General features: G+C 41.5%; 1 protein-coding gene across 2 annotated transcripts in view; it reads right to left on the bottom strand.

Moving 5' to 3' along the window:
• The window catches only part of meis1a (Meis homeobox 1 a), a 211,246-nt gene that overhangs the window by 160,611 nt on the left and 27,257 nt on the right, over nt 1-23,378 (bottom strand). For both annotated transcript variants that reach the window (XM_072265438.1, XM_072265437.1), the window contains exon 7: nt 16,545-16,653. In XM_072265438.1, the coding sequence (XP_072121539.1) occupies nt 16,545-16,653 (109 nt within the window). The remainder of the gene's footprint in view (nt 1-16,544; nt 16,654-23,378) is intronic.

Here is a 23,378-nt window from a genome sequence, read left to right as displayed (position 1 = left end):
TAAGTAAAGATCTTCCTTCGTTTTGATGCAAGATAAACAACAGAAAGTGCAAGTCAAGATTTTCAGATCCCAAGGGGGTATAATGTGATGGAATGAAAAGTCAGCTTGTTGTGATGAATTTCAGAATTGAGAGAAATGAACAGACTTGGTGATCTGCTGACACAATCCCAGACTTTGACAGACAACCTGTACCATGGCAGAGGGTGGAGGGCTGATAGAGAAACTGCCCGGTACGTTGCTGGATTTGGGTACTTGCAACAGCTTGCAAAAAAAAAGCTCGACCATCTTGAAACTTCCTGCATATTCTGGTAATGTACATTGAGCCCACATTGGCAAACTGAAAACTGCAGGGCAATTTAAGATTTGAAATGCGCTCCAATGGTTTTAGCAAAATTGGAGTCAGTAACATGCTGACGTGACTAATGCTCCTCATTGAAAATATGATAAAGAACATTGCTTTGTTACCAGCATAAATGTATTTCCCTCCCTTCTTTTAAAGAACTTCCTTAATCTTCTTCAAACAGCTCCAAGGGAGCTTTTCTATGTTCTGAGAAGGAAAGCATGTCTGCACTTCGACTCTGCCATTGACAACAAAGCCTTTTCTTCAGCATCAGTTCCAGAATAGTGGCTAAACCAGGTGTAAACGTCTTCCACCTTGCAGGAATTAGCCATACAAATACCCTTCTCCTCATTCATAGGACACCAAGGCAACAATAAACTCCAGTTAAGGCAAGGTGTGCAATATCACACAATAAAACTTTTAAAAACACCATTCACTGAAACATTTATCATTTAAATATTTGTTTTCATAAAATAACCACATGCTAAGAATGAGGAAAGGTTTCCTCTGAGTGTAAAGCTTAGCTAAATCATGAATTTTTTTGTAATTTTAGTGAACAGGAAACATCTCACAATATTTTTGACCTACTATTCTGCATAATAAACTAATTAACGTGTGAATTGATCTCTGCATTATGTTTTCTTAACTTCATTATTATGACCACAGCAATAGGTTCTGTCTCACTGTGTCACAGGTTATCAGGCTTTTCATTTTTCTTTTGTTGAGTAACTTGTGTTGCAAAAATAATGTGTATAGGGCTGTTGTTTCATTGCTGCTCATTCAGGGTCATGCATCCAACTGTCAAAGCCTTTGCTCTGCCTCCCTCTCCAAGTGACTAAAATAACAATTTCTTTTTGGAGGAAGCAGCACCATCATTAATTTAACAAGACACATTTGCATCCAAGCTTCTTTCTCTCTTCATTACAGATGAATCTTCAAAAACGTCCTTTCTTTTTCACTGTGATATCTGGAAGCCTAACTACATTTCATAAACTATTTGTCCCAATCAAACCCTGTGTTTATTTTACCAAAAACAAAAGAGACTAAGTAAATATCTTTTGGAGAAAAGGCATCACTTCTGCACGCTTCCAGTATTGTCTCGAACTCGAGCCTAACACAGCTGCTTTCCAAAGCTTTGAAACTGCCTGTTGAAAATTCAGATAAAGACACTTCAACTTTAATAAGCCGTTTGAAATTCTATTTTAAAATTTAAGGAGGAACTTAAACTGAACTGAGCATTGAGTATTACAAACAAAAGATTGGGATTCTTGCTCCAAAGAAACTATTGGGAGCTCAGCACAAAATTTCAATACTTAATTTGGATAGACTTCCAGCAGAAATAGGTTCCTGTAGAAATAACTAAGAGGCTGAATGGCTTCCCTATCTTCCTCTGTTTAGGGCTTGAATAAATTATATGATTCTCACCGAACAGGCTCCTGTGAGCTGAAGTCCTTCCTAATTCCATTTCAACATTCTTTGCGTGCGCTGTAAAAGGTTAACTATTTTTGTTTTAAATCTTACCGTGTTCTTTCTTGTAAATTAGTAGCTTGTGTAAAATTTTGAGCTGGCAGACCATAAAGGCTGAACAGTTTCTTTGCATCAGGATGTCTGCAGTATCTTTGAAAATGAAGCAGTAAGACAGCGCTATTGGGCCGATGTCTGATCATTCCCACAGCTCAGGTGGATGTTGACATTAGTGCTTCAGCACAGGACCAGTTCCCAGAGCAAACAAGCAGTTTTATACTCCCTGGGAATTAGTTTTTTTTCCCCCTGGGGTAGGCAGCATTTCAACTGTTATCAACTGAACAGCAATAAAGCCATCAACTCCAACAACTTGTGAAAACAAGTCAAGGTCAGTAAGTACTTGCATTTTCATTTATCTTTGGGTGCATTTGCTACTGATATTCAATTAAGTAATAAACAGTATGGCTGGCAACAAACAAGCAATTCAAAGCTATCACAGGGAAGGAGGCAATTTCCAGGTAATCAAACAATTCTATTGCGACAATTATAATTTGACAGCGTTCGTTTATGGAGGGGGATAGAATCACCTGTCAATCTTTGCCATCAGTTCCCAAACCATTCTCATCAGTGCTCTGGTGAGAAAGTCAGATTTCAAACTTCACTCACATCCAGTCCCACATACTCATCAGTAGTGCTTGCTATATTGGTTTTCAATTAAATGATAGCTCAGTTTTAAAACTATTCTTCATGGACTAATCCTTCGATGGAATCATCCATACTCTAGACTACAGCCCTGCAAGGCTTCAGGATTCAGCCCATTTTGAACTCCCAATCAGAATCGGAATCAGGTTTATGCCATGAAATGTGTTGTTTCGCGGCAGCAGTACAGTGTAGTACATAAAAATGACTGAAGGTTACAATAAGAGATATGAATAGTGCAAACAGAGAGCCAAATAATGAGGTAGCGTTCATGGGCTCATGGACCACTCAGAAGGGAAGAACTACTACTACCATGTCGACTCAGGCCTAGGGGGCCGGCGTCGGGCACGATGACAGACTCTCCATTTCTCCCTCTCCCTCATCAATGTGTTCAGTTCATCTACATCAGCTGCGCCGCTGTCTTCTAGGAGCGTGTTGACCATAGTCTTGGGAGGGTGCCCAGGGTTCATCCTCCCGTGCTTGGGCTCCCATATGATGACTAGGCTGGCAGGTAGCCCAGGGTGGCGTAGACAGTGCCCCGCTAGTTGCAGATTTCTCGGCTCGATTTTAGTGGTGAGCATCAGTAGGTCGTTATAGAGCTCGACGTTTGTCATGTGCTGTTACCAACTCACGTCAAGAGCCATCCGGAGCATTCGTGTATAGCAACCATCTAGAGACTTCCGCATAGTCTTGGTGAGTGTCCACGTCTCGCATCTGTATGTGAGAATGGACTCTATGACTGCTATGAAAATCCTCTTTTTAAGCCCTCTGGTCAGGTTCGACTTCCAGATTTCCTTCATGTCGTCCATAGCCCTCCATGCCAGCGCCTTCCATATCTTTATGTCCTTCTCTGAACTCAAACTCCGAAATTCTTGAACTCCAAAGGGAAGAAGCTGTCCCTAAAACAGTAAGCTTGTGTCTTCAGGCTCGTGTACTTCATCCCTGATCGTAGCAGTGGGAAGAGGACGTGCCATGGATGGCGAGTGTCCTTGAAGATGGATACTGCCTTCTTGAGGCACCATCTTTTGAAGACGTTCTTGAAGATGGGGGGAGTTAGTGCCCATGATAGATCTGGCTGAGTCAACAACCTTCTGCAGTTCCTGTCCATACAATCAGAATGTTCTTCACAGCATCTGTACAAGTCTTTGGTGACATACCAAACTTCCTCAAACTTCTAATGAAGTATTAGCTGCTGACGTGTCCGTCTTCATGACTAATCAATATGCTGGGCCATCCTCTGAGATGTCGACGCCCATAAACTTGAAGCTGCTCATCCTTCCCACTGCTGACACCTCGATGAGAACTAGTGTGCGCTCTCCCCACTTCCCCTTCCTGGAGTCCACAACCAATTCCTTGATGTTGATTGCAAGGTTGTTGTGGCAACACCACTTAACCGGCAAATCTATCTCACTCCTGCGTGCCTTCTCGTCAGCATATGAGATTCTGCCAACAACAGTTCTCTCGCTGGCAATGTTTTTAGATGATGATTGGGCTCTGCCTAGCCACACAGTCATGAGTGTCGAGAAAGTACAGCAGTGGGCTACGCATGCATCCTTGAGGTGCACCAGTGTTGATTGTCGGCAAGGGGGAGATATTATTTCCAATCTGCACAAAAAGTAGTCTCCCAGTGAGGAGTCAAGGGTTCCATTGCAGTCTCCAAGTGTCTTCTTTATAGGCAGTATATTGGGATTGTGGATCATTTGCTTCCAGCTTGGTTTTGAAGGTTCTGAGGTGATTACAGAAGCTATTGTTGGAACTGCTGACTATTGCACAAATGGGGCAGGAATTGTCTGATTTAGAGACTAGTGGGGAGTTACAGAGCTGGTGCCTGGACTTAAATTCTTCCTTACCACCTTAAGAGTTCTTTCTTCACTTTGAGCAGACATGGGCCAGGAATCAGAATCAGAGTCAGGTTTATTATCACGGATATACAGTGTAAAATTTGCAGTTCGGCAGCAGCTGTACAGTGCAAGACAATAAAATCCACTATAAGTTACAGAAATAAAATCATGCAAAAGAGCCTATAACGAGGTAGGGCTCATGGACCGTTCAGAAATCTGAAGGCTAAGGTGAAAAAGCAGTCCCTAAAATTTTGAGTGTGGGCCTTCGGGGTCCTATACCTCCTCCCCATTGATGGTACAAATTTCCCAAGAGTGAAAGGGAACGTTGAAATTTTTCAAGATTTTGAGCATCCCTGAATCTCTTCCTCTCTCTGCCTGGTAATATCTTCTGGAAACAGAACTCAAAGTACAATCGTTTCAGCACTAGTGAACTTGTACTCAACTGGCCAAGAATGGATCCCTCAGTCTCTTCACCCCTTTTCCCCTCTTAAGAAGCTCCTTAAAATGCACTTATCTGACTGGGCTTTTGCTTATCAGTCACAATATATATGACTCATATTTTGTTTGATAATGGTCAAATGAAACACCATAGGGTGCTTTGCTAGATTTATAATACCATATGAGCACATTTTTTTTCAATTAGCACCATTTTTTTTCAAAATCTTCTAAGAATTTTTTGAACTTAGACTTTTTGGATTTGGTACCAATCAATAACCTGGTGCTGAAAGAAACCAGAAGATAATTTCAACAGTATGCAAATCTGAGCATACTGCTGAAACAAACAACTTACAGCGCATGCAAATAATGATTCTGTGGGGATTCTGTTGCATTCTTACTTAACTGAAAGAATTCATTTTTGTTATTATTAAATTGAGAGTAGGAAACTATATTGTTTAATATAAACTGGAGCCCAATTGTTTTAGTTAATAGGCACCCTGTTTAAGTTTCTAAATGTGAATTTATGCCAGGTCTTGTTTGGAAGTCACGAACACTTCTGATGCCATTCTCAAAAGTTGGGAGTCATTCACAAGGCCTGCATTTATTGCTCATCCCTAATTACCCTTGAGAAAGTGATGGTGAGAAGCTTAACTGAACTGCTGAAAATCTTTACCTCCAAGAAGACCACAACCTCGCTGTTGTTTGAAGGCTTATGTACATTAATGACCCGGAGAGCTATATTGGCTGGAGTCAGGGCTTTATGCTTTGGCTCTTGGTGGGGTCACTCATGCCAAACAGGTCACAGGGTAGAGGTCAGTCTAATCCTCCAGGTTCGGGGATTCAGTTCAGGACTAACAACCCTGCTATTGACTAGTGGTGTTCCGCAGGGGTCAGTGTTGGGACCACTTCGTTCTATGCTGTATAGCAATGATTTAGATGATGGTATAGATGGCTTTGTTGCCAAATTTGCAGATGATATGGATTGGTGGAGGAGCAGGAATGTTCAGGAAACAGGTAGGCTGCAGAGGACTTAGACTGATTAGGAGAATGGACAAGAAAGTGGAAATTAAAATACTATGTTGGAAGATGCACGGTCATGCACTTTGCTAGTAGAAATAAATGTGTACACTATTTTCTGAACAGGGAGAAAGTCCAATAATCTGAGATGGAAAGTACCTTGGGAGTCCTTGTGCAAAACACCATAAGGGTTAGCTCATAGCTTGTGTTGGTGGTGAGGAAGGCAAATGCAATGTTAGCATTCATTTCAAGAGGTCTAGAATACAAGAACAGGGATGTAATGCTGAGGATTTATAAGGCACTGGTGAGGCCTCACCTCGAGTATTGTGAACAGTTTTTGGCTCCTCATCCAAGAAAAAAATGTGCTGGCATTGGAGACGGTTCAGAGGAGGTTCACAAGGATGATTCCAGGAATAAAAGGGATATCATATGAGGAACATTTGATTGGCCCTGGGTCTGTACTCATTGGAATTAAGAAGGATGAGGGGGGATCTCATTAAAACATTTCAAATGTTGAAAGGTCTAGACAAAGTAGACGTAGAAAGGATATTTCCCATGGTGGGGGAGTTTAGGACAAGAGGGCACAGCGTTAGGACAGAGGGGTATCCACTTAAAAAAGAGATGCATTGGAATTTCTTCAGCCAGAGCAATGTGAATTTGTGGAATTTGTTACTACAGGCAGCTGTGGAGGCCAGGTCATTGGATATACTTAAGGCAGAGCTTGATAGGTTCTTGATTGGACACGACATCAAAGGTTACGGGGGGAAGTCTGAGAGTGGGGCTAAGGAGGAGAGAAAAGGATCAGCCATGATGGAATGGTGGATCAGACTCGATAGGCCAAATGGCCTAATTCTGCTCCTATGTCTTTTGACCTAACCCTGACTGGTAAAATAAAATTGTTACGGAAACAGCAATGAAGAATCCTTCTACATCTGAGTGTGACCGTATTCCTGGGTCTCCGCTCAGGACTTGCATGACTGATGGTAGTGAAAATGAAGAGGGTGCTACTGACATGATGAAAGAAGCCCTGAACACCACAAGAGACGGTGGACCTTCACTGCTGCCTTAAATGCCCGCAGTGCAATGAGCAGTAAACAAACAAATCCTGAGGTGAAAGTACTGCCGCAGAATAGTTAGACAGGATGACTGTAACATAAAGGATCGACATGACATGAAAAAATCGGTAAAAAGAAATGTGTGGATGAAATCAATTCCCAAAGTGTCCAGAGAGTCATTAAAGTAGGCATGTAATCTCCACTTATAAGTATCCCACTAAGCTCTCCTGTAGAATATGGCAATTTCATGCCAAAAGGATGTTGGAGTATCGTTCACTGTCTTGATTGGAAAAACTAATATTGAAACACCAAAAAAATTGCAGAAGAAGTAGATGAAGTTGTCAAGAAATCCATCTCAGGTCAAAAGCACTACAGAGGCAGAGGCAGAGGCAGAGGCAGAGGCAACTTGCAGACACCTCCAAGTTATAAATCTTGACTTGCTGACTTAGTTCATATCTATCAAGTAGTAATGTTACTAGATTTGTAAGGATGCTACAATTAGGGTAGATTGAGCAAGTTAAGGTTCTATGAAAAAAACAGGACCAGGATTGCGAACAATAAAACTTATTAAGTGATTGTTACAATGATGTCAGAGAAGAGAGAGCAGAATTGTTTTGTCGGAGTTAAAACAAGGGAGTTTCAGTGTAAGATTGTAGCTAAATGATTGTATTAATAGTGTGTGAAGTATTTCTGCACTAATACAGTGTGAGAATGAGAAGCCCATTGCCTCAGGAAGCAGAAAGCAACTATCCGCTTAAGGGAAGATCTGATGCATTTGTGAGGGAGGCGGAATAAAGAAAGGATGCAATTAGAGTGGGAGGACTCTGAAGGGGAAGATAAAAGCTAGCACAGCCAAGTTAGGATGAATGGCCTGCTTTCTGACCTGTAGATCTGATTGCCGAAAAGCCCAACTCAAAGACCTCACTGACCTCTTCCCTCAATACATTTTGGAAGGCCAGAGTTTCAAATTTCCTCAAGCCTTTGTTTGAAGGAGCACCTTCTGGCATCGATTCCGAACACCATGCTCTAATTTTAATGTCATACACAAATCAACCAAGATCTGAGTGAACGTAGGAAGGGACTCGGAGGGCAGAATGACACACACTGGTCTTACATGCTAAACTGGATGGTTGCCTGGTCTTATCAAGAAAGAGGGGCTAAAGTGGGGTTGAAGCAATCCCCACCTTCCTTTAAAGTGACTATTAAAGGTATGACGCTAAAATCAATTCTTGTGCTATGGTAAAAGCATTGTTTGTGGGTGAATTAATAAGCACATTTCAGCTGCTGGCACTGAATCCTCCAGGATGCAGTCAACTTTTGTTTAGTAGATTAACCGAGAGATACTAATCTGAAGGCTCCCACTTCCATTTTAGCGTTCAGTCTTGGTATTCAGCAATGTTCCAGCAGCTCAATTCTATATTTCACACCAGCAAAATCTCTCTAAATGGCTTTTGTGAAAGATTTTCTGGAAAATACAATTTTACAGATCCACAGATGCTCATTGAATAGGGGTCTAAATATCTAAATTATGGACTACAGTACCATGAAGGATGAACTGTGAGCATAAGAGGAAAATTCAGGAACTCATTTGAAGAATATTCATAGCTCATATTTGGGGATATGGCATTTTGCATATCAAGTGCCATAATCCCTCACTATAAAAACTGTATATCAGCGTCTCATCAGCTCCGGTCTCCAATATAAGACACTCCAATCTTAATTTTTAAAAAAAATCAAGTAAATACCATTTCCACGGCCTATGCATTATGCCCAGAAAGCCTCAGGGAGAGGATGCTGATTTTTAATACGCGCAGAACTTAGCTGTGGGCTGATTTACATTTAAATATTTGAACTTCAGGATTTATATTGCCAGTGCACTTCCATGAGCAGTTGGGTAATTATGAGCTGTAACGCATAACTCTGCAAAACAACAGCAAGGATGCCCTTTGGATAACAGGACGTACAAGGGACAGAAACTGTGAGATAATTTATTCTGTACCTGTCTGCATCATAAACCAGCTGCTCAGGGCACTAAGAATGCTGCACAAAATTAGCCCTTGGACCTTAACTGGTGCCACTTTGGTCAGCTAAGCCGTCCTTTGCTTTCCAATCATGGCAGCAGATCACAGTCATAGGGTACTACAATATGGGAACTCCTTTGGTCCAACTTGATCAAGGTGCCCACTTGCCCACATTTGACCCATATCCTTCTAAATTTTCTTATCCATATAGTTATCAAAATATATTTTAAATGTCATTATTGTGTCTGCCTTGGGCATTTCTTCTCGCAGCTCATTCCTCTGTTTAAAAATATTGCCCTTCATGATTCTAATAAATCTTTCCCCTCTTACGTTAAAACTATGTCCTCGAGTTTATGGTTCCCTTTCCCTGGTTAAAAAAAAGACTGTGTGCATTAAACCCATCCATGCCTCTCATGATGTAATACACTCCTATAAAGTCACCCATCAGTTGCTTTCTTTCCAAGAAATAAATTTCTAGGCTGCTCAATTGTTCCTTAAACTTCAGGCCCTGGAGTCCTGAGGTACATTCTGAGAGAAGGGCTGGGAAATGTTGTAGAAGTGTGGTGGAGGGCTTTGTGGAAACAAAGAGAGACCAACAGCGGTCTGCAGATACGCCAAGAGGCCGAGAAGGCCATTCTGCCTCCTCATGCTCAGCATTCCCCTTACTTTTGTAAGATCCTACTTTTTTGAAGCTTCTCTTCTAGTTGTTGGTTCACCAAAGGAGAAACAGGTCTGAAGATTAAATAGCCTCTTCCTGTACCTATGTCCCTTGATATCTCATGTGTACAGTCGATGTTGATAGATGTGGTAGACATGGGAGACGGAAAGGAATTGGAACAGATGGGATTTCACTGCAGGTAACAGAGGCACAAAGCACAAACTTATCAGAAAATACCACAATCACTAAAATTTTTCTGTAACTCTCTTATTATGTAATAGTTTGCAACATACTAAGCAGCAAAGGCCGGCTGCCTGCTGGGATGCAGTGCCTGGCTGGTGCCCTGCCTGTCTTCCTTCAGATCCAAGGGTCATGTTGAGCTGAAGCAATCACATGACAATGGCAGCAGTAAAGGTCAATCAAAGGCAGGCTTAAACCTCCAGTCAGGATGACCTTCTAAGCTTGTGACAAATTGCCATCAGTCGATGTCTGCTAATGACAACTGCACTCATGGTGATCAATTGTTTTTTATAAACGATCAAAAGCTTGCTTACAGGGCAATCTACTTCACCTCTGTCCTCACTTCATGGAAAAAGCTTTCTCCCCCTCTTGTTTGCTGGACCTGCAAAATAACCCACTGGAAAATGTCCTTTCTCCCTTGAAGCCTTCAGGCTGCAACTGCAGGTCAAAAGCACAAAGGCTTCTGGGTGTGTTGGGTGAAAAGTGGAAGCGTTCAAGCCTTGCTGGTATCATAAGGCAATACGTTAGGCAATGTAAAATTGGTGCCAAGTGCATGGATGGATGCCTATAGAACACAGAACACAGAATAGTACAGCACAGTACAGGCCCTTCAGCCCACAATGTTGTGCCGACCCTCAAACCCTGCCTCCCATATCACCCCCCCCCACACCTTAAGTTCTTTCATATACCTGTCTAGAAGTCTCTTAAATTTCACTAGTGTATCTGCCTCCACCACTGACTCAGGCAGTGCATTCCACGCACCAACCACTCTCTGAGTAAAAAACCTTCCTCTAATATCCCCCTTGAACTTCCCAACCCTTACCTTAAAGCTATATACTCTTGTATTGAGCAGTGGTGCCCTGGGGAAGAGGCGCTGGCTATCCACTCTATCTATTCCTCTTAATATCTTGTACACCTCCATCATGTCTCCTCTCATCCTCCTTCTCTCCAAAGAGTAAAGTCCTAGCTCCCTTAATCTCTAATCATAATGCATACTCTCTAAACCAGGCAGCATCCTGGTAAATCTCCTCTGTACCCTTTCCAATGCTTTCACATCCTTCCTATAGTGAGGTGACCAGAACTGGACACAATACTCCAAGTGTGGCCTAACCAGAGTTTTATAGAGCTGCATCATTACATTGCAACTCTTAAACCCTATCCCTCGACTTATGAAAGCTAACACCCCATAAGCTTTCTTAACTACCCTATCTACCTGTGAGGCAACTTTCAGGGATCTGTGGACATGTACCCCCATATCCCTCTGCTCCTCCACACTACCAAGTATCCTGCCATTTACTTTGTACTCTGCCTTGGAGTTTGTCCTTCCAAAGTGTACCACCTCACACTTCTCCGGGTTGAACTCCATCTGCCACTTCTCAGCCCACTTCTGCATCCTATCAATGTCAATTAATGGTCTTAACAACTCATGTGATGTTTCATTGGTATTCGTTTCGTTAACTCTGTATCACTCCTGAAGCCTTTCAGGGGTACAGGCCATCAGCATATCCTTTTATCTGATACTTGCTTCTTCCCAATAGGGAATCACTTTCATCCATTACCTTATGCCTGCAGCCATGTGCAATTATGCTCCATACCACTTCATCCTGTGATTATCAAATGAGACAAGACCACTCTGGCATTATGGGAGGTAACAAAAGGCCAGGTGCAGCAGTCAGCTCTATTGCCCCCCCCCCCCTTTCCTAGACTGGCCAATGGTGTCCTGTTGTCATTGGTTTTCCGTCTTTGTTGGGTTTCACCTCCATCGCCCAATGCACCATGTCGTATTTCAATGTATTTTAACATTTCACTTTTAACTTGTCTGCCAGGTATCTCCCACCCAACTCCAGCCCACTCAAATCACAGCAGAAAAGGCTTTTAGTTGCACATTTTCAAAATGCAAGGATGATTACTGAATATTCAGCAGGTAAAGCTGAAGCACAGTGACCATGCCCTGTCTCTTCACTCTTCCCTTCTTCCTCACCTTCTTTTGAAATGATTCCCGATAAATGAGATGAAAATGTAGTTGCCTTAGTATTTCAAGCAGATATTTCTCTACTAGTGCAATTTACTCACTGTAAGAAAATAAACCTGTTTTTGGCTAAAGCATATTCTCAATATTCATAACTCAATACTATAACATATTGAGTTGAGTGATGCCAAAGAAAGAGGTCACAACATTTGAGTTGGGAATGTGCTATAAAGTGACCCCAAACTGGAGGCCAATACAATGGAGTTACTAATAAATCCACAACAGAAATATAAAGAATACTTTTAATCACATGGTATCGGAATACAATCTCTCCATTAATGGAAAGTTTTTAGTCCAAGAGACATTACCTTCGATCTTAGTAGGCTAGAAGCTTTCAGAAGGAAACTAACTGACCACATGAGAGAAGGAGAAATAGAAAGAGATGTTGACAGGGTGAGGTGAAATAGATGGAATAGAGAGTCTCCTGGAGTATAAACATCAACACAGGTTAGTTGGTACGCATAAACAGAACAGATTTTGGAGATGCTGGAAATGTTGAGCAACACACACAAAACGCTGGAGGAACTCAGCAGGTCAGGCAGCACCTCTGGAAATGAATAAACGGTCAACATTTCAGGCTGAAACACTTCATTGGGACTAGAAAGGAAAGGAGCAGTACCCAGCATGAGAAAGCAATACAAGCTAGCAAGTGATAGGTGAGACCTTGAGAAGGGGTAAGTGGGTGGGTGGAGGAAGGGGAGATGATGCGAGAAGCTGTGAGGGAATAGGTGGAAGATTAAAGGGCTGAAGAAGAGGGAAACTAATGGGGGAGGACAGAAGACCAAGAATAAAGGAGGAGGGGAACCAGAAGGAGGTGGTGGGTAGGTCATGAGGGCAAGGGGTGAGGGGGTGAGAGGTTAAACAGGTTGGAGAAGGGATAAAAGAGTTGGGTATAATTATCAGAAATTAGAGAAATCAATGTTCATTCCATCAGGTTGGAGGCTACCTAAATGGAATATAAGGTGCTGCTCCTCCAACCTGCATTTGGCCTCATCATGAAGGGTACATATGCCTGCTGCTGCAAATTCAACATACTACCACAGTTAATTGTAAAATAAACAATACTTGTAATCCTTGCACAAGATTCTAATTAAAATAATTGTTGAGAATGAATCTTTTCCAACTATTAACAGCAAGACAGGTGCTAATGCCTTTTTTTTGTTTTTAAAAATGATACACTGTGTGAAAAGGTGCAATGTCAGTCTCAGATTACAAAAAATCTGAATTGCTACCTTTGAAAGGTCCATGATGCTCCATTAAATTGTTTATGAGGGTGGGCATGGAGAGATCATTGAATTGGGGGTGCAGAAAGCAGTATGGGGATAGGGCCACACTCTGGCCTAGTGATAATTGGAAAACTGTGAAAAATGAAGTATCAAATTGGTCAATAAAGAGCAAAGGTCAGGGTGGGGGCTGCAGCCAAAACTCTGTACAAAATGTGCTCGTTAAGCCATCCAATCAGAGTGCTCCTTCCCACCTATCCTATTACTCATTAGACATCTGGCTGGTTCGGTGCCGTTATTCCTTTCTTCAATGTAAAAAGCACGCTACTATCTCCAGTAAATTGTTGTTCAGTCACATGGAACACAATGTGGACCCTGTCCCTCATCCAGATCTGCCTGCCAGCCTCACACAGCCTGAAACAGCTGCCTTAATATTCTCTTCAATAATAAATGGAGTTGCTTTTTACCTCCAGTTTACCACACACACACACACACACACACACACACACACACATGCGGACTCACACACAAAAATCAGACAAACACTACGTAATGCACACAGACACACACACACGTGCAAATGCACACACAAACACATGAACACTGCACCCACCACATACAAAAACGTGCAATTCCTATCTGGTGCACACCGCAACACACACCTCAAATCCATCACCACTATTAAAGGAAGATTTACCCTAGTCTGCAATCATTCAGGCAAAAAAACCCTTTGGTGCTGTAATTTGCTGTAAAGTATATATGAACCTGCAAGCTAGTTTTCTAAGATGCCAGAATTATAAAAAGTAGCATGTACAAATAAATAAGACTCATTTGTCTCAGCACACAGAAAGACCTTTCCCTTACTAGGAGTGACCTTGTAGATTCTGTAGAGCAAGTCTGAGTCCGATGGGATGCAACCCTCAAAGTGCTGGAGTGAACTGGAGCTTTGGGGTGAGAAGAAGAGGTGTGGGGAAAGTGATGGGACCTGTACACCGGTTCAATCACCAGGAAGGCGGCCACCATTGATTTCCACTGACGGAGGTACAAGGGAAGCAGTGGCTGATCAAAAGGCATCTGGAGTTGGGGCATCTGAGGATAGAGTACATTAGCGGAAAGGCCACAAAAGTAAGCAAATTCCTCGACTAGATCATCTGGGGATAGACAGTGGGTTGAAGGTAGGATCAGTCTTAAAAATTAAATGATGAGGGGTCAGATATACAACCCAAGTAAGGCAGGAATCTGATTCATTGCACACAGAGATGGAAAGGGCTGATGATTTACCGAACATCAAGGGACATATATGAAGCAGAACCTACCAGCGGGTATCATTCAAACTTTCACCTAAGGACCGCGTGAGTTTACCAATCATGTGTTTTGAATGAGCAAAAGCACCCTGCACGAATGACATGCCTATTACGCACAGAGGATTCAGTTACTAACGATGAAGTGCACAGGACAAACACTAAGAATTCTATCACATTTTCTAATCTAATCTGTATAAATCAAACTGGACAAAGCACTGAAGAAATATTCTTTTCAAGGTACTCCAAAACACTTTCCAAAATACACCTCCAACTGTTTCTCTTACGCATAATGTTAATAAGCTAAAAATACTGGGGCAGTTATCCTATGTCTAAACAAATTACAAACATCTATTTTAATGGCTTTCTAATTTATTCATATGCCATATAGCTTGGAATCTTTTTCATAGCAATGTTCTTCCTTGTCATAACTGAAATTTACCTTGTTTTTTTTAAATTTAGTTATTTCATTAAAAGTTAATGTAAGGAAAACAGTATATTTGGTTAAACCAATGAACTTTTTACAAGTGGTTAGTTCAAATGTGAATTGTTAGACATTTTAAATAAAACAGATTTAGCAGCTAAAAGATACTTATTTACTTCCTGTAATTTGCAAGAATTTTAAATTCAAAGCATTTTTTTGCTTTCAGTTTATCACTAGTATTGCAATGTTCCTCCCAGTCTATACCATTGCACATACAGACGTTTTCACACGTACTCAAATCGTATCTTTCTGAAGAAATAGAAGTTAGCCGTGGTGAGCTAACTGTATTAGAGCAAACTTTTCTTCAAAATTTAGTTACCGTTTTAAAATTGTTAACAAATGACATCTATTCCATAACAGAGATTAGTTTATTCAAGGAGTCCATGAACAAACAATGTGATCATAATTATAATGTATGAACCACCATCCATATAGTACAGGTTACATCAACATCTGAGCGTTTGTTTCTCGTGTGTTCCACAAATATGTGTATTAAAGCTAACAGCAGCTGTGATAGTCAGCGATTATGATGCTAAATAGTATTGAACTTTAAGAGTTGTGTCTTACAAATCGAGAACTGGGAAGAGACAGTATGATAATGGCTCACAAAGCTAACTACTGGTGGAACTCAGAGGACGAAGTAGCATCTACAGAGGGAAATAGACAGTTGACAATTTTTGTTGTGGCCCTTCATCTGAACTGCTGCTTACTGCATTTTAGGCAAATGAGATGACCTCTTGGAGACGGGTGTAATTCTGAACAGGACAGGATTGAAAGGATGGATGCTATGTGCAGTGCAAATTAGGCAGGCATTCAGCTATGTAGAACTCAAAAAGCTCTTCACTCAGGCAATAAAGAAATTTTCTCTAGGGCTGTAGATGCTCAGTTAGTGAGTACCTTCAAGGCCAAGATCAATAAGAAATTCGGACAGGAAGGAGATTATACGATACAAGATGCAAATGTGGTCCTCAGATAGATGATCGGCTATGAGTTTACTGACTGGCAAAAATACTCCACAGACTTCCACTTCTAACAACATATAGGTACTGCTGCAGAACATGTTGCATACAAGTCCTGTGCAACCATATTATTATCATTAAAATTCATGTCAGATGTGAAACTGCAGCCGGTCCTGCCATCCATCCCTACTAAATACACAGAAGCTCAATTAGGAAGCCAATGTAATCCTTACTTTTACTTAATCGTTAAAGAAGTAATAATGTAAAGTATAAAATTGGCTTCAGCCTTACCCATTAGCCAAGGAGAAATACTCAGCAAGGATTTCCCCCTCTCTCCACCCTTGATTGCTGTTTAAGTTTTCATCTAATTTCCAAACCCTTGTATCCCCACCCTTCCTTCCTGTCGCCTTTGGCTCTACTGGTAATGCTCTCACGAATTGGATGATCATGGGTCTGCCTTGTTCCAGAGACGCACACAGAAGTCTTGGCCGACACTGCAGGGGTTTTGGGCCATCGGAGGTGCGGCACTTCTGACGGGATATTAAACAAATTACCTGAATGCTCCTCTCCTGGATGGTAAAGATCTCATGACACAATATGAAGGCAGAGCAGAGAGCTCTGGCCAACATTCATTCTTACACCATCATTAAAATAGATTACTTGCTCATTATCAGATTGCTATATGATGGAGCTTCTCACCTCTCTGGCAAGATGCAGGTACGTTAGTTATTTCGTTAACAACCATTAACATGTTAGCCATCACGTGGTCTCTTACCTTGCTCACTGCTGTTATCCCCACTGTGTGACGTATGTCCCCCGCTGGAGGGTCCTGGCGTTCCTCCTGAGCGCGTTGATGCTGTGTCATCGTGATCTCTGTTCCAAGTCTGGGGGAGGGAACGACACTGATAAGAGAGCTGAAAGGTGAACACTGACCAACATCACAACATCTAGCCTTAACTGAGGTAAAAGACGGAGTAAAAGCTCTTTCCTATTCGCCTGTGGCCATTTGAGGCCACTGGATGGAGTGCCAGCATTGTTTTTGTGTTCACACAGCTCTGTACACCTCAGTAGGCCTCTATGAGTCATCAGAAGCGTTGCTGATGTCAGGCGTACATCAGCTTTCAGCAGCTCGTACAGCTCCAGCACTTTACTCAAAGAAATAAGGAAACGTTAAAGGGCTTCCTGGCAGCCGGTGTGATGGGGTCCACACACCAGTGTGAATCAAATCTCCTGCCCATCTTCACAAAGAGTGAAGGCTCGTCCCACCACCTTTTAAAGGCAATGAGAGATGGCCAAAAATAGCCTTCCCAGCAAGGCCCCCATCCAACAAAAGCAAAGTCTCACTCCAGAGACTTGAGCAGAAAAATCTAGGCTGATGGTTAAATGTAACACGGAGGAAGTGTCTATCAGCTTTTAGATGGGGTCATACATTAAGGCTCCATCTTCTTTTTCAGGTGGACACGAAGGATCTCAGAGCACCAGAAGTCAGACCTTGATGCTTCTTTACATGGCTCAATCATGCCATCATTCTCACATATGGAATCCAATTGTTTCTTCAATTATGATATAATTGCACTTTTAAACACTCAGTTATCTTGCCTAATATCAGCTCCACTTTGTTCTTCGAATTAACAATGCCATAACAAATGCAAATTGTTGCTGCCACTGTACTGGCTGTCTACTCTTTTCATCCTACTGTCCTGTTCTACTGCATATCAAAGTCCAGCTTTGGCCTTTGAACAGTCAGTCACTGGGATTCTGTTCACTAACTATATCAGTACTGTACCAGATATGAAATAACATCAGTTCCACTCTCATCATTACAAAAGACCTAGATGACGTTATTTAAAAGACCTAAGACTTAAGTATTAAGTATCTTCAAGTATTAGAAATTCCCAAAAATAAAGATAAATCTTTGCACTGCCATTACTGAATCACATATCCAAACCAATTTTATTCTTAATCAATAAATCATCTGGGACCATCACAGAGGGAAGTTATTCTAAGTACCCAACAGAAAAATACAAAATTATGAAAGACATAGATAAAGTAATAGTCAAGAGTTTTTTCCAAGGGTGAAGATATCAAATACCTAAGGTCCAAGGAGGGCATCAATTTCAGATGACAAGGACAAAACTTTGAAGGAGATTTACAAGGCAAGCTTTTTTTATATACAAATGCCATGTGCAGACATGCAGTTCAAATCAGCATCTCAGCCGGTGCAGTGGGAGCTGAAGAGCCCATATCTGTGTATTCTCTGTTCTAAGTTTGCAGTGACATGGCTAAGTTGACCTGATTGTTTCTATTATTTCAAGATAGAAACGGAGTATATAAATTTATATACAACAAAAACACAAAAAGTGAGCACAGTAACAAACTGGTCTTTTTTATTTTATGATTTCCCCTCTCTCAATTATTATTCCTCCTTCTGTCCTTTTTCCTCCGATCAATAAAGGATAGGCATGGAACGAACAGTCACTGATGCCAGCTTTGAACCAGTGGTTGGGAGACAGACAGAATGTCACTGTTTCACTGGATACACTGTTTTCCTGTGGGGAAGTAGCTTGTTATTTTGAAAATATATATCCCAGTCAAGATTAGGCACTCACTGCAACACTATTATTCTTTTTCAGTTAGCCGCACCCATCCTGGCAAATAAAAGCAGCTGATAACTTTTTGACAACATATTAAAAGCAAACCTTTTGGCATTTTTAATGTTCTTTGGCAGCAAATGAAAATGGAATGCACATGTAGGTGGTGACTTGCACAGGAGCGTTATCAAGCACTTGTAAAGCCTTTACATTTGAACAGCTATGTAGTCCACCTACTATGACAGTAATTTAACCCATTAACTAGCTCCGAGATTTACTCCAAATTTTGGTTCAAAGGGTACTTTATGCTGACACTCTGCTTAAATGGCATATAGAACTACATATAGATTAATACTATTCAAAGTGGTTTTGTTTCATTTAAGCACTTTAACTGCAATAGAGTGCCAATGATTGCAGATGTGCATTGTCCTGCATTTAGCTGAAGTTCCAAGTGTGAAGCTCGGAGAGTTCAGAACAATAATACCACTGGAAACTTGCACTTTCATGGGTAGCCTCCAATCGCACCTCTGCCAAGCTGAACGTGCACAGGCTTTAGTTAGAAACTGGAAGAGGATAAGGGAAGAACTATAAAAAGAGAATAAGGACTGCCACTGAAGAGTTGCTTAAGACTGGAATGGCTTGAGAATTGATAACGGTAGCAACTCTGATTGGGAATCAAATGAATATTATGGCCTTGAGCTCTCCACAATGAGGCCTCTGCTTTAATCTTTATTGGTGAGTAGCAGAGCACTCCAGAAAGCCACAGGCTTTGTAGTTAATCCACTACCTGTGCAGGGGCCTGGTACGCTAGCTGATCTATCAGACCTGAAGTCTTGGATCAGCCCATATTAGGTGAAAACAGTTAGCTGCCCTATAGTACCATTCAAATAGGGGTGTTGCAACTCCTATCTCTCAGAATTAGAACACCAAACCACCCATTGCTAATCAGTAAGAATATTCACAACCCAGTTCCCACTTGTAACTTGTCCAGTAGGACCACAAGACTAAAGATGCATGTAGGCAGGATATTAAAATCTCTCAGTGGTCACAGCATGGATTGCCAGGTGGTTTCTACTGGAGCTAAAATGCATCCTTCAAAGTCTGCAAATCACAAACAGAGTTTACAGCACTCTAAACCTATAATTATTTATTGTGTAGGTCAGAGATTTGTGCAGCTTTTCAGGGATAAGGATTTGTTACTTTTGTAAATAGTGCAACAACTGGCTGGCAAAGATAATCCGTCAATTTTCAAACAAATTAAATGACAAGAAATGATACGGGAGACCACTGTGCAAGCTTCTCACAATATTGGCATTAATCGGACTTGTTTCTTCCGTCAAAATTTGCATATTTAGGCTAATGGTAAAAGGGGTTAAACAGGTTTCATTATGAGAACAGGTTGTACAGGCATAGCTTATAGCCCCTTGAACCTAGAAGATTAAAAGATGAGCTAACTGAGGTTTCAAGATGATTAAAGGAATTAATAAGATAGATGAAGGAAACTATGTGCTTTGATGATGGTCAGTGGGGAGGTGTTGTTGTGAGTTGGGGACGTGTCCTTGTGGGGAGGGGGATGCTTGGGGAGGGGGGAAAAGGTGCCTCCAGAAAAACTTACTAGTTTAGACATTCACAACAAAATCAGGAAATAGTTCTTCACACAAAGTGCAGTGGGAGTCAGAGCTTCCTCCTTCAGGAGCCACTTAGGCCGTGAGGCAACTGGAAGTATCAGAACTAATATTTACAGATTTTTGTCAGCCAACGATTTTGAGGGTTGCCGAATGAAGTTAGGTTACAGAGAGTCACATGAAAACAGGCCCGACCGTACACGCTAACCAGGAAGCACTCGCCTACACTAATCTGACACTAATCCCATTTGGTTTTCCCCACAGGTAGGTGGAGCTAAGATACAACTCAGCAATGACCAATGGTAGAACTGGCTGAAAGGCCTCCTACTGTTTCTGTTTTCTTAAGATTCAATATTCAGGAGCATATTTGCTTTACAAACCAACAACTTTATGGATATGGTAGGGTAGCAGTTAAATGACTGCAATAGTACCATGGAGCCGGACCATTGATCCAGACACATGAATGTGAATCCTACCAAGATGGCTGAAGAATGAAAATTCAAGTAATTAAAGAAATCTGGAATAAAAATCTAGCATCAGCAATGGTAACCATAACCACATCTGATTTACAAATGTTCATCAGTGATGGAAATCTGCCATCCTCATGGCATCTGGCCTATGTGTGACTCCAGAGCTGTCAATTTAGTTCACATTTTGGCTCACTCAGTCCAGGCCACATTAGGGACAGTCAATAAATGCTGGAACTGCCAGCCACATCTTCAGAATATATTAAAGAAAGAAAATAATCAGGTAGATAACCTGGCTTTAACAATAAGATTTAACAACACTGGGAATTAAGACGAGCAGAACTGCTCGTTTAAAACACCTCTGTGGCACTTTTCGCAGCCTCTGCAAGTCCGAAACCCAGATGTAATGTGAGAAATGTTACAATGAATTTGAACATGTCAAGCTCCCATAGTTATGTGAATGTGACCAGATGTTTAAGTGACTTTGGTGGAGAGGTAGATGTTAACCAGGTCACCAATAGAATTCCTCTGCACTTCTTTACAATGGTGCTAAGGGATCATTTAAATCAATCTGAGGGGGCAGACTGAGACTCGTATTAATAACACCACTATCAACAAGGCAGCACCCTTGCAACACTGCATGGGACTGTCAGCTTAGTGCTTTGTCCTCTAGTCTTTGCAGAGGGAAAAACACCCTTAATTTTCTGACTCAAGAAGTGACACGGCCATCCCCGACCCATGGCACTGACAACACTGATGTATGTTGTCTTTAGCCACAAATGCTAACAATAGTTAAAATGGCAAGAATAAAACTGCAAGAGTTGAAATGAATTATAGACATAGGAGTTTAAAATTGGTTTCATAGTGAAAGCAGGGTTAGGCAATGGTTCGTGACTCAGTACTTACTGACTTGTGTTGCTAATGGACCAGGTCTGGATTAAGCAAAAACAAGCATTCACATGGACTTGGTATTTTCAGTCCATACCTAGGCACCTTGTACCATGCAGCAGAAAACAGATGCTACTGCTTAGCACTGGGTATGTTTCAAAGTTACATTGAGATATGAAAAAAATTGGTTGTAAATTCAATTTTGGGAGGAATAAAAACAATTACAGTGAGCTCTTCTCCCACATCTGCACTTTGTCACAAGAACAAAAATAATCTAACTTTCAGAACCAGCTCTTGAAATGCAGCGGAAAGTTTCCATCCAAACTGAGGTGGCAGTTATATGTAAAGAGTACGCCTACATTGGGCAAATTACCATTTAACATCAGATTCAGGATCAATAATCCAATTATTTTTGAAAAGTTAATAAAATACTTCTTTGATTCAAGCAGTGTTAACTCCCTTTTTCAGTCCCCAGCACCATCATATCTGACAGTAGTGAATATGCACTGGTCTGTATATTACATAAGACATTGGCCATTTGGCCTATTGAGTCTGTTCTGCCATCCAATCATGGCTGATCTAAATTAAACCTCCGCAGCTCCCCTCCCCAGCCTTCTCCCCGTAACTTTTGATGCCATGTCCAATCAAGAACCTATCAAGGTCTGCCTTAAATACACCCAACAGCCTGGCCTCCACGGCTGCCTGTGGTAATAAATTCCACAAAATCACCACCTTCTGGCTAAAGAAATTTCTTCACACCTCTGTTTCAAATGGACGCCCCTCTACCCTGAGGCTGTGACCTCTTGTCCTAAACCCCCCCACCATGGGAAACATCCTTTCCATATCTACTCAGTCCAGCCATTTCAACATTCTAAAAGTTTCAATGAGATCCCTCCCCATCCTTCTAAATTCCAGCGAGTACAGACCCAGAGCTATCAAACGTTCTTCGTATGATAACCCTTTCATTCACAGAATCATAATTGTGAAACTCCCCTGAACCCTCTCCAACATCAGCTCATCTTCTCTGAGATGAGGAGTCCAAAACTGTTCACAATACTCAATATGAGGCCTCACCCGTGCCTTATAAAGCTTCAGCATCACATTCCTGCTCTTATATTCTACAGCTCTTGAAAATAATGCTAACATTGCATGTGCCTTCCTCACCTCTGACTCTACCTGCAGGTTAACCTTTAGAATGTTCTGCACAAGGACTCCCAAGTACCTTTGCATCTCAGATGCTTGGATTTTCTCCCTGTTTAGAAAATAGTCTGCACATTTATTTCTACTACCAAAGTGCATGACCGTGCATTTTCCAACATTGTATTTCATTTGCCATTTTCTTGCTCATTCTACTAATTTGTCTAAGTCCTTCTGCAGCCTACCTGTTTCCTCAACACTACCTGCCCCTCCACCAATCTTCCTATCATCTGCAAACTTGGCAACAAAGCCATCTGTTTCATCACTGATATACAGCATAAAAAGAAGTGGTCCCAACACCAACCCCTGCGGAACACCAACAGTCACCAGCAGCCAACCACAGAAGGATCCTTTTATTCCCACTCACTGCCTCTTACCAATTAGCTAATGTTTTAACCATGCCAGTAACTTTCTTGTAATACTATGTGCTCTTAACTTGGTAAGTAGCCTCATGTGTGTCACGCTGTCAATGGACTTCTGAAAGTTCAAATATACAACATCAATCAAATGCATCCCCTTTATCTATTCTACTTGTAATCTCCTCAAAGAATTCCAACAGCTTTGTCAGACAAGATTTTCCTTTAAGGAAACTATGCTGACTTTGTCCTATCTTGTCATGTGTCACCAAGTACTCCATAACCTCATCCTTAACAACTGACTCCAACATCTTCCCAACCACTGAGGTCAGGCTAACTGATCTATAATTTTCTTTCTGCTGCCTTCCTCCTTTCTTAAAGAGTGGAGTGACACTTGCAATTTTCCAGTCCTCTGGCACCACGCCAGAGTCCAATGATTTTTGAAAAATCATTCCTAATGCCTCCACACTCTCTTCCGCTCCCTC

The sequence above is a fragment of the Mobula birostris genome, chromosome 8, assembly GCF_030028105.1.
Source record: "Mobula birostris isolate sMobBir1 chromosome 8, sMobBir1.hap1, whole genome shotgun sequence".
Taxonomy (NCBI): domain Eukaryota; kingdom Metazoa; phylum Chordata; class Chondrichthyes; order Myliobatiformes; family Myliobatidae; genus Mobula; species Mobula birostris.
This window is presented reverse-complemented; position numbering and strand designations above follow the sequence as displayed.